The following is a 15,783-nucleotide window of genomic DNA, read 5'->3' on the forward strand; positions in this document are numbered from 1 at the left end:
ACCACATCATAAATTCTAATAAAATGTTATATCCCAAAATAAAACAGATAAACTCCTCACATCTAAAAATTATTGTACAATGGAGTTCATTTCAAGAATAGATTCATATGGTAAACCAGCATTTAAAACTTGGCTGCTGCTACAATTATTTTTCAAGAATAATTTCCAAAATAATATAAAAATGTTAACAATTTAAATGAGGTCACTGCTCAACAAATGGTGCATCCTAAATTTCTTGTATTCACAAGTTTCTTGTTCTACATGTGGAGTTTTTAATCTTACGATGATGATAGTTTCAAATGGAAGGTGAAGAGATTGTTTCCCAGGTAGGGTCGCTATCTGTGTGACAGTCGCTCTTTCACACTACGTTTGGTTTATAGAAATAAGATGCAAATGGAATGATATGCAAATTTATAATGTATATAAAATTAAAAATAGTGGAAGTCATTAGGGGGATAATAATATTCTCATCATTTAAAAGTAAGACAACATTTCTAAAAGAAGGTAAATTCAATTAAAATTACATTAAATTACAATTAAAAGGAGGTCCGTTGCTCAACAAATGGTGCATCATAAATTTCTTATATTTACAAGTTCCTTGTTCTACACGTGGAGTTTTTAATCTTACAATGGTGATAGTTTCAAATGGTAGATGAAGAGATTGTTGCGCTGGTAGGGCCACTATCTGTGTGGCAATCACTTTTTCATATTATGTTTGGTTTCTAGAATATCTATTGATAGGAGAAGAGTGAAATAAGATGCAAATGGAATGATATGCATATATATATATAATTAAAAATATTGTAAATCATTATGCGGGTAATAATATTATTATTGTTTAGATGTAAGACAAAAAATTGCTAAAAGAGAGTAAATTCAACTAACATTGGATTAAAATACATTTAGAAATTTTATTTTGCATAGGTTAAGGTTTCAATTTAAAAAAACTCTACTTCGTTAAAAAAAAAAAAAATCAACACAAAACAAACAGTATATGTATACATAGTAGATACTAAAGTGCAAATAATTTTGTAGACAAAAATATTAATATATTTTAAGGCTTGATTGTTGTTATTGTTGTTCTTGTGTAAGTTTTGAATCTTAAAATTAAAATAAAATAAATATATATTTGGTCAAAAAACTATTTTTTTAAAAATTTATTTGGTTAAAAAAATAAATAAATGTTACGGTATCATAAATGCTATATCAAAGGTATATCCCACAACAAAATATTTAAATTCCTCACATTTTCTAAAGTTATTGTAAAGTGTAACATCGTTTAGATAAATAATAGCCTAACTTCTTAAAGATAAATTTTAGAAATAAAATTATAGACCTAAATTACATCCGAAATTGAAATTATTAAAATTTAACATTGATCATTAAAGAAACAAAAAAAAAAAAAAAAAAAGCAGTTATAAAGATTTTAGGTAGCAAATCACAATCTAAAATTTTGCAATAAATTTATTGATACTTTCAATGGAAAAAGCCAAAGATTGAGATTCTTTACAAAATGAAAAAATGCATATGTATTGAGTAGAATTTTTATGTATAATGTTATATAAATATTAAAATTAATATTTTTCATACAGATATATTTAAATATAGTATCATATAATTTTAACTAGAGTATGGATATCGCATCGTATCCAATATTCCAAATAATTCCATACCATAACATATTGAGAATCATAGTAATTAGTATAAGTTGTGTCAAATAATATCTTATGTCTACTATCTGATTTTATAGTTCTAAAGAAAATATTAGCTTCAAAAATAACTTTGAATATTCATACATTAATATTTTTTAAACTTAATTATGACTATATTATTAATTTGTTTTAAAAATCTAAACTACATTGAGAATTATATAAATATATAACATACAATTATTCACATAAAATCTTGTGCAACATACATGACTGATTTACTAGTGAACTAAGAAAGTTACTCGTGCAATAATTTGTGTTATTCCATTCAAATTGGAATAGACAATCCAATAATAAAATTTAGAAGTAATCAATTTTGAGTTGTCATTTGCTTTCTAATAACACCTTTTTTTTTGTAAGCTATCAAATCCTTATACCTTATATTATAATCATTCTCTTCTGTTAAAGACATCCCATGAACCAAACATAACCTTAGTATAACTGTCACCAGATACTGCTTTATGCAATGTGGATAACAGGAGTCCAGAGTGTAAGTTTCTTTCTTAAATTAGTAAAGCTTTAAAACCAAACACATGTTTTTCACCTGAAGTCTACCATATGCATGTTTTAAACAATTTTTTGGTAAGTTTTAACCTATACACACACACACACACACACACATATATATATATATAGAAAATATACCAAAAGCAATAAGTATTCAACTTTACATTACTAATTTTTAAGCCGCTATCAAAGAGAAACTATGTATCCTTTTGAATTTTTCACTTCTTTACATTGACTAACAGTCAAGATACATATGCTCTGTGCATTGAAATAATTTTTTTTTTTAAAATTAAAAACAATTGGGATGATCTTAATTCAATTAAACGTGCATGTCCATCACAGAGACACATACGGATACAAACTCAGGGAAAAAAAAGAATAAAATATAGAAAACATAAATAGAAAAATATTTTTAAGGAGCTATGTTTGTACAAGAGTGAGGTACAGAGAATTAGAGTTTGTTTGCAGTTGAATTATTTTTATAATGTTAAATATTGAATGTTAAATTATTCATATTTCTTAGATGAAAAAGTTGAAATTTCAAGTAATCTTCGACCTTTTGCATGTAATTTAGATTTCTTACAGGGATAAACATACCAGCGAGTTTTGTTACATGAGAATCCTTGTAGCATATGGAAATAAATTAGAAATATACAGTACCATATGATCAGAATTTTGTTTAGAATTGAATTATTTTTATTATTTTATCTGTTGCATGCATGTGGATTTATGAAATTAGATAATTCTGTTATGGATCAAATTAAATTTCAATTTTATAGCATCAAATTTGTTATTATATGAACAATATTAACATGACTACATGAGAAAATTTTGTTAGTGTAGGGAATCAAAATAGATGAACACAGTAATAAATAACATAAACATTCGCAAAAGTTGAGATTAAGTCAAGTGCACTTTTTCCGATTCAATTGATTTGCAGAATTCACAACTTTATATATAAATGCAATTAATGTGAGAATTATAAAACAAAACATTGACCGTATAATATGCTCATTACGCGCATGATAATCAATTTTTTATAACATATATAGAAACAACGTAACACTCATATAAACCCCACATCTAAATAAAAATTTAATTAAAATAAAAAAGAATGTACAATCCATAATCAAAAAATAATTCTCTAATCTGAAAACCACAACTAATAAAAGTAATATGACCACCAAGTCCAAAGAAACTCTATCAAAAAATGAAAAAATAAATAAATAAATTAGAAAATTAAACTAATTGGATAAATGTTATATAAATCAATAAATTTAAGAAAAAACAATCTATAAAAATTAAAATTTACAAATTACATGCATGTTGAATTCATATATACTGGAAATCCATTTCTCTCTGCATGGTATATTAAGGAAAAAATCATGAAATCAAACAACAGCAACAAAAAACCAAGCCTTAAGGCCTACTAGGTGGGGTCGGCTACATGAATCCTTTTCCTATAATTTACACAATCATAGGCAATCCCCTCCGACAAATTTAGGGCTATTAAATCCTTACTATCTAATTCCAAGTTTTTTTAGGTTTATCCCTACCCTTCTACTGCCCCTCACAGTAAACAGCTCACTCTTCCTCACTTGTGCACTATTTGATCTACATTGTACAAACCTAAGCCATCTGAGCTGCCCCTCCCTTGTCTTATCTTATCTTCTACAACAGCTATGCCTAACTTATCGCGAATGTTCATTCTTTAATCATGCTTTAAATGTTACCGTTCATCACCTTAGCATTCTCATCTTGACAACTTATAATTTTGGGTATGCCATTTCTTAGTTGCTCAACAATATGTATAGCATAGCTAGTCTCACAACCATCCTATAATTTTAAGGGTATTCTACGATCACACAACACTTGCAAAGGACTTTTCCATTTTATCTAACCTGCTTTAACTCTATATATTGCATCTTCTTCAATTTCTCCTTCAGCTTGCATAATAGGTCCAAGGTATCGAAATCTACTAGTGCTATTGATTTTTTGACCATCAAGATTAATCTTTTCTCCAACATTCCTCGTACCATGAATGAAATTACATTTAGTTAGTCCATCTTATTTCTACTTATCCTAAATATTCTAGGTTCAAAAGCTTCTCTACAAAAAAAAAAACAGACCTTAAGTCCCACTAGGTGGGGTCGGCTACATGAATCATTGTCCACCAATTTATGCGATCATAGGCAATTTCCTCCAGCAAGGGTTGTTAAATCCTTAATCACTATCTCATTCTAAATTATTTTAGGTCTACCTCTACCCTTTCTACTACCCTCACATTAACTAGCTCCCTCTTCCTCACTATCACACTATTTGGCCTACTTTGCAAGTGCCCAAACCATTTGAGTCGTCCCTCCCTTATCTTGTCTTCTATAGGATTTATGCATAACTTAATACAAATATGTTCATTCCTTAATTTATCTTTTAATGTTATACCACTCATCCATCTTAGTGTTCTCATCTTGACAACTTTTACTTTTTGGATATATTGTTTCTTTGTCGCCCAACATTATGATCCATATAGCATAGCTGGTTTACAACTATCCTATAGAACTTACTTTTAATTTTAAGGGTATTCTACAATCACAAAGCACACTTGAAGAACTCCTCCATTTTACCCAACTTGCTCAACACTATGCATTACATCTTCTTCAATTTCCTTCAACTTGCATAATAGAACCAACGTACTGAAATCTAATTGTGTTATTGATTTCTTGACCATCAAGTTTAATCTTGTCTCCAATATTTCTCCTACTATGACTGAAATTACATTTTATATGTTCTGCCTTATTTCTACTTATCCTAAAACGTCTAGATTCTAATGCTTCTCTCCATAGTTTTAACTTAGATTCTATTCCACCCCTAGTTTCATAAATAAAGACAATATCATCTGCAAACAACATACACCATGGAACCTCATTGTGGATATACTTCCAATAAGTTCATCCATTACTAGAGCAAACAGATAGGGACTCAAAGCAAATCCTTGATGTACACCTATTGTAATTGGAAATTCCCTAGTCTTCCACCGGTAGTTCTAACACTGGTCATCACTCCATCGTACATATCCTTAATGACATCAATATACCTACTGCATACACCATTTTTCTTTTCCTAAAACACACCATAGAACTTCCTTATGTACCCTATCACACACTTTATTTAAATAAAAACCATATGCAAGTTCTTCTTCTTTTCTCTAAAATTTTCCATTAATCTTTTTAAAAGATATATAGCTTTAGCTTTTGTAGTAGATCTCTCTGACATAAAACCAAATTGATTTTCTGAGACCTTCATATCGAACCTTAATCTTTGTTCAACTACCTTTTCCCACAGTTTTATTGTATGACTCATAAGTTTAATTCTATGATAGTTATTACAATTTTGAAATCCAACCTTAAATTTAATCCTCAATCCATTTTTCAACATAAACAAGGTATAGTTTTAGCTTAGAAATACAATTTATAACCACAATAACTTTTACATCAAAGAAAAATTTTATTCAGAAATATTATTTTCACCTCTCCCAAGAAATGTTTTTATGAACCTTCAGTCATTTTAAGCCACTATTTCAATGGACCTCATCATATTAAGCTTACTTTTGAGTTCCATTATTGGCTCTTCAAAAGAAAATGTAATAAAGTTTAGGTTAACATTTTTTGTTTATGATCTTTAAAAGCTAGAATTACTCTTTGAAAAGCAAAAGGAAAAAATATAGAAAATCCCTACTAAGAAATTCACAACACATCTAGAGCACATAAAAGGGACCCAAAATATTTAATCATGCAATGACATTAGGGCCACAATCCCAAGCTAGTTATGTAAAAGCCCAAGAAGCAAGTGTACTATGGAACAAAAGCTTAATTCCACATGTCAAAGCACAGGAGAGAGAGAGAGAGAGAGAGAGAGAGAAAGAGAGAGAGAGAGAGAGAGTCAAGGTGAAAAATAAATTAGTCTAGTTCCAGTTAAGGCCCTCAACCATTAATCAATTTGGAAGCACCTCCAGGACAATTTTAAGAGTAAACTCTTCATCCCTATTTGAAAAAGCCCCAGCAATATACCTCCCAAATCAAACTCCAACTTTTTTATATGACCTTTCATTCTTCTTCCAAACACCAAAAAAGTCAAAATTAACATTCCCCTCCCTAACCCATTTCACCCTCTCTTTCTGACACCAACTTACATCCTCCCTCAAAAAAGGAGTGACTCCAACTCATTCCACAAAGCAGTTCTTTGACACTAGCCTCCTCAGCTAGTAAACCGCACTCCTTGAGTTTGTCCAACTTGACGACTTTGGAAAAGATATTGTTTTTTGTCTCTTTAATATTCCCAAAAATACCCTAGTTCCATTGTTTCACCCTCTCCTTGATGTATTTCAGTTTTTTCATCAATTTAAAACCCTCCCAACCCTAAACCCAAGCCTCACCCCACCAAATTTCTGCAGTCCTAAAAGGAAGGATGCACTAGCCACATATTCTCAAAGCGAAAATGGGTGCACCCAACTGAATCAGGTTGGACTCGAGGAGTATAGGACAGCGATCAAAGGATGGTATAGGCATAATTTCCTACACTAAATGTGAAAAGGTGTCTTCCAGCTGGTTGGTGAACAAAAGTCTATCGAGGCCGCCTTTGTGTCCCAAACCACAATTTGAAACCCCTCACCCCTCTCCCCTCCCCCAAAAAGATGCCCCAAAAGAAGGCAACACCACTCAAACTTTGTTCCTAGAATCCCAAATACTTGTGAGGAGAAAAATTTTCACTCCCCTCAACTTAATCTCTTGGAAAAACAAAATATCAAGATTGACCTTGTCATTAATTTCTAAACCGCTCTCCTCTTACCAGTCGCAAACCATCTAACATTCTAGGATAAAATCTTCAATTTACGATGTTGGGGACCCTTGACGCTTCCTTCCCTTGTCACATTTAACTGGCAACACCAATTTATTCTATTCCTTACTCAATTTCTTAGCCCTTTTCCTCCTCAAACTCACTAGACCTCAACCTAGCATTCCCTCCTCTAGGATTCACCAACTCCAAGCCAAGCTCATTTAAGGGACTCTGGGCCGCCTAGTTTTCCCTCTCATCATCAAAAAGATCCATAATTTTGAAAGAATCTTGTTCAGTTGACCCCTATATGTGCACATATGTGACTCAGTTTTTATGAGGCTAATGAAACAAGGTATTTCTAGCAGATGAGACATTATTTATATGTGTGCCCCTGGAATATCATTACCAAGCATTCTTGTCGGCAAAATTGGGAAGGAATTAGGGGCAAAGGAGACATTAGAATGCAGATGATCAGTGATATAAGTGTCCGAAGAAGTTTGGCTTAAGTTTTCTTAATTTCGAACCTCATTTGGACATATAGAATTCAAAAGTACATAATCACAATTCATGTTAGAAACCAAAGTCCCTACCAAGTTCCTCTCCATTTTGTACCCATGCCTGCTTTTATGCCCTGCCTTTCTTCAAGTTCTTGATTAGAAGCCCTTCAATTTTTTGATGGAATGAGTACTGAAAGAATCAAAGTCAGCCTTGTCAAGGCTTGCTTTAGGGGTCGTTTGTTTGCACTTAATGGCCTCAAAATAGAGGTTGGGTTCTTAACAGTCCAAAATTCAATTAATCGGTGTTGTTTGGTCAGCCTCTGAAATAGCTCTAGATTGCCTCTAGGAGAATCAGCAATCTCCCTAGTACTGATTTAGTAAGAGCAGAAAATAGAAGCTTTTTTGACTTTTTACCCCTAAAAAATAACACAAATTACACAACCTCGCCTCTCCTCCCACAATCACCCAACTTATTCATGCCCTATCTCTCCAAGCTCTCACCTCTCCAGTCTCTCCATTGTTGAACAAGCACCTTTAGTGTTGTCTCTCTTCTTACAACATTCTCTTTGCTCCTCCAACACCGGCATGTTCTTTCCCCACTTCTTCTCCTTCTTCCTTTACATTTATGTTCTAGTTCTTCTTTTTTTTCAATTTTTTTTGCTAGTTATGCTTTGGCCTATCATTGCACAAGATCTCACAAAATATGATTTGGGAAGGCTCATCTTGCTTAAATTATCTCCGACTAGTGTGGCTTTCAATTTTGGAAAGACTCAAATATTTTTTTGCATATTAAAATGAACTCTGCTCTCCAGTGAATCCAAGCCCACAATAGAAAGAGGTCATGAATGCAATATATTTGTAACTCTTCCATTTCCTTTGCGGGGATTTACAAAGATTCTTCTTTGTATATATAAAGGATCAAAATTTTTCGATCTATTGATGGAAATTATAAAACAAACATTTTTTCAAAAGAAAGGCAAAAAAAATGGAGAAAAAACACATATTTAGTTGAAGTATCAATTAGAAAAAAAAATTTCTTACTATGTTTCAAAATAAATAATATTTTAAGTTTTAAAGTATTTACATTAGAAAATATTTTCAATTAATGTTTTTATGTTTTATATGTGAGACACATTATTTTTTATATATACAACGATGACGACGACAACAAAACCAAGCCTTAAGTCCCACTAGGCGGGGTCGGCTATATGAATCATTTTCCGCCAATTTATGCAATCACCATGAACCATTTCTTTTGACAGATTCATGGATATTAAATCCTTACTCATTATCTCCTCCCAAGTTATTTTAAGTCTACCCCTACCCCTTCTACTGCCCCCTACAATAACTAACTCACTCTTCCTCACTGGTGCACCATGTGGCCTACGGTGCAACTGTCCATACCATCTGAGTCGTCCTTCCCTTATCTTATCCTCTATAGGAGCTACACCTAACTTACTGCGAATATGTTCATTCCTTAATTTATCTTTCAATGTTATACCACTCATCCATCTAAGCATTCTCATCTCGGCAACTTTTACTTTTTGGATGTTATGTTTCTTCGTCGCCCAACATTCTGATCCATAAAGCATAGTTAGTCTTATAGCTATCCTATAAAACTTCCCTTTCAATTTTAAGGTTATTCTACGATCACAGAGCACACTTGAAGCACTTCTCCATTTTAACCAACCTGCTTTAACTCTATGCATTACATCATCTTCAATTTCTCCTTCAGCTTGCATAATAAATCCAAGGTATCAAAATTTACAAGTGTTATTTCTCCTCCTCGTTTGATATACAGTCCAGTTGGATAGCTCCTTTGTGCATGATCTTCTCCACTGAGATGAAGTGATCGAAGGAGTTGGCCCTCAATCAGAGCATCACAATGTGATCAAGTTTTAGAGAAGAGGAATAGGCATAACTGGGGGATGTAGGACAAGCAATTGAATTTAAAAAAATCAGAGAGAGAATTGAGAGAATTATGGAAGAGAATAGGAAGAAGAAGATAATAAGATGAGAAAACGAAGGAGAGAACAGAGCAGAAGAGAAGAGAGAAGAGGCTACTCGAAAGTAGAGACAGAATAGAATAGCGTGAGAGAAGAAGAGAGAGAACAGATCTAAGGGAAATTAGAGTCATTAGACAGGATAAAAGAGAAAGAAAGGAGAAAATTAGAAATAAGAGAGAGATGGAAAGAATTATGAAAGACAAGTAATAAAGAAGATAAAAGAATAAAAATTAAAAAAAAAAAATAGAAGAAGGGAGGAGAGAAGAAAACAACAGAAGATTTTAGACCAAACAGAGGAGGAGGAGGAGGAAGAAGAAGGAAAAAACATTGAGAGAGAGAGAGAGAGAGAGAGAGAGAGGATGTTAGGGTTTCAGAAAGAGACTGAATCGTGGGTTTGCAAATCAAGGAGGTTGGTTTAGTGTTAAAGAGAAAGATTAGGTTACAGAGGGTTGCCCAAGGGCTAAGTAGGCATCATTACTACCAATTATTGCCTCCCCAAGACCCTTCCTCGAAAAACACATCAATCATAACCTCCAAGCTATTAAGGCCTCAAATAGAAAGCAGCAACAGAATTAAACAACTAGCTCTCCTCAACCCGTCCTCCCAAAACGGGGCCACGCACAAAAAACAAAAATAAAAAAAATAAAAGATGCAAGAAAAACAAAAGAATAAAGGGGCAGGGGGAGGAAATAAAGGTTTGCCCGAATAATTTATGCTAAAGAAAGGTTAAAAAAGTAAAAATAAAAAAGATCTTTATGGGCCATCCTTTTCAAGGATGGAAAATGCTCAGTGTCACAGGCCCATGTCATCACAGACCCATGACACTGCTGACGCATAGCATAACTCTTTAAGGATTAACTGAGTTGAGTCCTAAAGACCGCTTAGATGAGTGGATTGCTCACATCCATCTATTATGTGGACATGTATCCATCCAAATGTGTATTTGCAATCAACTCAAATAAGTCTCAACCCAAACTGTTTATGGTTGACAAGGCCATCCAACTGCACCACATTGCATAAATCAATCAAGTTACAATGTTCATGACTTCATTTACACCATGCATTTTAGGAATCAAGATGCAACGCCGAAAGCATTCATGGACAACATATTCAAGGATTACTTCATTTATGCAAACATCTCTTATTGTAGAATATAAGTTAAATCAAACTTTTAAAAATGGCTTTTAGCCCCTTTAAGTCGCATCAATGCCAATGCAGATGCCATATTTTTAGCATAAACAATCATCTTGGAGGGGAAAAACATTCTCAAGCAATTTAATGAGTGCCAAAGAGACTTGATGGCCTAATTTTTTACAGGAAACAGGTTCCCTTTGAAGTGATCAAGATGCACAGTATGAATTGACTCTTAAGTAGCATCAAATTGATGGCTTGTCAATATATGTAAATCAAAACCCAAAAGAAGCAACTTATTACCAACTCACACACACAGTGTAATGCATATAAGTACTGCTAGAATGCCGCATGCACATCCCATGCTATAAATCAGGTCAATTTACTTTATCAGTGTTACTAACTGATTTTTAACAAGCATCAAGAATTTCAGCGTTCTAACAAATATTGATGTAAAACAATTTTTGTCCAACAAACAAGACAAAAACACTTAAATACTTGAACTTCTATTAAATTTATGGGAAATGCATAGTCTACTGCCAGATATTTATGGGTAACACCAGAAATATGAAGTTGCAGCAACAAAATAAATAACATAAGAGGGGTAACAATAACACATTAATACACTTGGCAAAAACTGACCACAATTAACTCCATACCACACTTAGCAAAAACTGGCCACAATTAACTCCATACCTCACACGCAAAAGCCTGTCCCATTCATTTTCTTCAGCACCAGTTACTAAATTATCCTCCTTCCTTTCAGAGTTTTGTGCAGTTATATCATCAGTCAGAACAGGAGGGGATTCAGTTCCTGCTTGTTCTTCTGTTGGCTCATCATTCCACTCTAGAGACTGCTGGGGGTGACAATTTGGAAATATTTCAACATGAAACAAATATGAACAGAATATGAGATTCTATATATTGTAAGTCAGTTGTAAACTTGTATTATTAAAAAGAAAACTTTAGAACAAACCAAAACATAACAATAATAATAATAACTACTACTACAACTAAAGCAGGACACAACCATTCACAAAGCTAAAGGCAAATGAATCACAAGGAGTTTACTAAAATTTGAAATTTTTAATGGGGAAAAAATACTTTATTGACCACAAAACAAATACAAAAATGAAAGGTCTAATTAGAAGCAAGCATAAGTACCATTTTAGTTGATCTCAGTTATGTATGCCTTTACACATCAGAATAAGCAGATACAACAGTAAAAATTACAAGAATTATTTAATAAACAAAGAATTTTTCTTAACAAGCATGCATCCTTTCAGATTTAAAACATGCTAGCAAATCAAAAAGAACCTCTCAAAAAAAAACCCCATGAAATCCTTCGTTTTTAACAAGATGAGTTTACTATATGTAGATATGCATGTAAAAGGGAGATATATAGTTTGACCCCCAATCTCCAGGTGATTACAATCTGAATCAGTATGCACAAAAGCAATAACTTTTTTATAATGCTCATATACATTCAGCAGAAAAGTTCTCAAGAAGCAGACTCTAAAGCTAACAGCTAAATTAACTGTATCTATGCAGAAATCTAAAAAGTGCCTATAAACCACAATATTTCTAACAGAGAAATTGCTTCAATAAACTTCACAAAGTCCACTAAGAGACTTGCATCAATCACAGGAGTCGCAGATATTTTTCTTTACACATATCACTAGTAATTAGTAAACACATTGAAATAACATCAAATGCATGCATATAAAGATCTAAGTGTTATACTTCACCTTCACGGAACCAAGCATATCATTCTCCGAATCCCCTTCAGCTATTTCAAGCGACCCAGACTGGAGATTCGACCGGTCAAGCAATTTTAAAATAGCACTTTCATCCCAAACAATCTTTGTGCTGCCATCTGTACATTTATCCTGGTATACATCACCAAGACCACCAGTTTTTCTCTTATGCTTATGTTCCACATCTGCTGTTGTATCTTCCTTGTTGACACAATTCTCACCTGCATCTTTCCCATTTGTGCTAGAAGAATCATTAAAAAGTTCTTCTGTCCCCCATCGTAGGATGTCTTCCACTTCCTTTTGAGATCCAGACTTGTTCACAAAAAGCTGATCCAGCATCAGCTTCTTCTTTGCAAGCTGCAAGATACGCTCTTCAACACTAGCCCGAACAACAAGCCTATATACCAGAAGTCTATTTGATTGTCCAATTCGATGTGCCCGATTCATTGCTTGAATATCAGCATGTGGATTGAAATCGGAATCATAGATGATAACAGTATCAGCAGTCGCCAAATTGATTCCAAGGCCACACGAACGTGTCGACAACAAGAAGACAAATCGGCTTTTATCTTGATTAAAACGTGCTATTGCTGCTTGGCGATCAGCCACTGAAACAGAACCATCCACTCTCTCATAAGTTTTTGGCCCAAATTCAAAGGTCAAATAATCCTCAAGGATATCAAGAAGCTTTGTCATCTGAGAAAATATAAGGACTCTATGGCCTTCTTTATGAAGAACCTTAAGCATTGAATGCAGCAAAGTCAGCTTGGCTGAAGCTTTTATTCGCATTTCATGAAGGAACTCAACTGACCCAGAATCAGGCTCAGTACCAGGTATAAGATATGGATGATTGCAAACTTTTCTCAACTGCATCACAATGTTAAGCATTGACTGCTGAGCAACCCCTTTTCCGATATTCCGTAGAACCTGATAATTCTTTGTTAGCATTGCACGGTAGTATTCAGCTTGGATGGAAGACAACTCAACAGGAACCATTCTCTCAGTCTTGGGAGGAATATTTTGCATGGCATCCTTTTTAAGCCTACGTAGCATGTGTGGAGCAACAAGTTTCTTCAGCTCCTCCACTTTTTCAGCAGTTGTAAGGTCATTAAACTTCTCCTCAAATGAAGATAGAGAAGGAAATGACGCTGGCTGCAAGAAATTTAGCAGGTTGTACATCTCCCCTATGTTGTTCTGAAGAGGGGTACCAGTCAAAAGTACACGGTGTTGGAAAGAAAAAGTATTGAGCAAGCTGAAAAGCTTACTCCCAGAATTTTTCAGACGGTGCCCCTCGTCAACCACCAGAACCTCCCAAGGAACTCCACGCAGATGAGATGAATCAGCAAGAACCATCTCAAAAGTAGTTAAAAGAACATTAAATTTAAAGGAAGCTGTTTTCTTATTTGACCTAGTTGGCTCACTAGCATGCCATTCATATTGACGAATTATGGCTCTTGCTTTGGCACAGCCATGATACTCCACAACATTCAAGTTTGGAGCCCATAATGCAAATTCAGAAAGCCAGTTAGGCATTGTGGAAAGAGGAACCAACACTAAACAAGGAAGTGTAGCTTTGAACTCAAAATATAATGATGAAATAAAAGCACAAGCAGATACTGTTTTTCCAAGTCCCATCTCATCAGCAAGTATCACATTCTTAGATTTGTGCCAGCATTTACGCAACCAATTCAGTGCTTCCAGCTGATGAGGAAACAATGAACCTCCTCTCATTTCCTTAGGTTGCTCTGTGAGAGTAACTATATCACTCTGCTGACAATCATCATTCTCCCTTTGCGAGCTATCCTTGGAAGCATCTTTCTCCCATGTCTGCTGCTCAAACTGATTAAACAGATCCATCAGATGCAAAGACTCCTCAATCACAGGTTCATCTAATCTTTCCCAAGTGCATTCATCATAAGGGAGACCAGTCCATTTTATGAAAGCTTCAGTTGCACCAACTTTGGAAGCACGGAGAGCAATCACTCGCTGAGGCTGCATCCACCTTTCTTCACAAATATTTATCACTGCCATCCCATACTTTGCCTTGTAATTTTCTAATTTTCTCTTTGCCAGGACTTTCAGCTGGGACTCGGGAATCCAACTGTTATGAATATGAGACTTCCCCACCCATTTAACTAAAAATTCATATGAAATTACTTTTTTATCAGCGAAAGCAGATCCAATCAAAGAGGGATCATGAATTTCCTTTTCAACACTAATTTTTGCTTCTCTATCTGTTTCTTTCACATCATTCTTTGCATGTGAAATCAGTGTTTCAGCAGAGCTCCTAATTCTCACTTCTCTGTCTGTTTCTTTCACATCATTTGTTACATGTGAAATCAGTGTTTCACAAATTTCAGAAACTCCATTGTTACCATGAGTTCTCAAACTAACATCGGCATTTTCTTGCCTTGCCCGCTTTTCAGTTGTTTTTCCCGAATCTTCTACTGTTACAACAGATTCATCATGATATTTAACATTTAAGGAACCCTTCAAGGCCCCCCTCGGTGAATGTATGGCATTCCCTTCTCGACAGTCTTTGGTCCCTGACCTTCTATATACATATATTTTATCAACTCCGTTATCATCTGCAACTCCTTTTTCTTTACCAAAACAGTTAATAATATTCTGACAGCCCTCAGTAAGATTTTCAGGAGCTTCTCCATCCAAGTCTCTATTGCAGCCGCTGTTTTCCACTGACAGTCGGTTTTGATTTTCTGGAATAATTAAATCTCCAGTGGGAATGTTACTTGCAGTTGTCACAGAAATGTGCTGAGAATTCATGCTATCACCTCGCACTCGACAACCCAATACCCGATCAACCTGTGATATACATGTTTCATTTATTAAATTTATTATTTAAAAATAATAAAATTAAAAAATTAAATTAAATTAAAAAAAAAACAAGTTGGGGTAATAGAAAACAACTTTCACAAAAAGCATATTATCTATCCTATGTTACATGGAAGCAGGTATAAGTGTTTGAGTGCCAGGTGTGCAGAAGTCCTGTCTAATTGCCATATCTTATGGCACAAGGATGCAGTTGAGTTAGGGACATTTTTTTAAGATGTATTAACATATTGAGATATGCTTTCTATTCAATATTCTGGAGCAAAATGAAATCCATGTAGCATAGCCTCAAAAACAATAATCTCACTCACATTATGCATCTAACAAAAATTAACCGAAACACTATTTAAACTACTTGACAAATTTTTTATATTTCCTTGTTCTTTTGACCTTTTCTTAATTTTTATAAATTTATTTGTTTATTTATTTGGGGGAAAGCAGGAAATGGATGGGAGTAGGGAGCCCCCGACCCCAAAGCAGGCATGCTGCTCAG

At 34.0% G+C, this 15,783-nt stretch overlaps 1 protein-coding gene across 11 annotated transcripts in view; it reads right to left on the reverse strand.

Annotated features, from left to right (window-relative positions):
* LOC131159510 (protein CHROMATIN REMODELING 4) overlaps window positions 1–15,783 on the reverse strand; it is a 45,201-nt gene that overhangs the window by 13,686 nt on the left and 15,732 nt on the right. For 7 of the 11 annotated variants that reach the window (XM_058114477.1, XM_058114475.1, XM_058114482.1 and 4 more), the window contains 2 exons: window positions 12,432–15,263; window positions 11,380–11,540 (listed from right to left, as the gene is read on the reverse strand). In XM_058114477.1, coding sequence (XP_057970460.1) covers window positions 11,380–11,540; window positions 12,432–15,263 — 2,993 coding nt within the window. The remainder of the gene's footprint in view (window positions 1–11,379; window positions 11,541–12,431; window positions 15,264–15,783) is intronic. The other 4 variants (XM_058114478.1, XM_058114476.1, XM_058114485.1 and 1 more) reach the window with 1 other exon arrangement.

The sequence above is a fragment of the Malania oleifera genome, chromosome 7 (genome assembly GCF_029873635.1).
Source record: "Malania oleifera isolate guangnan ecotype guangnan chromosome 7, ASM2987363v1, whole genome shotgun sequence".
NCBI classification, from domain to species: Eukaryota; Viridiplantae; Streptophyta; class Magnoliopsida; order Santalales; family Ximeniaceae; genus Malania; species Malania oleifera.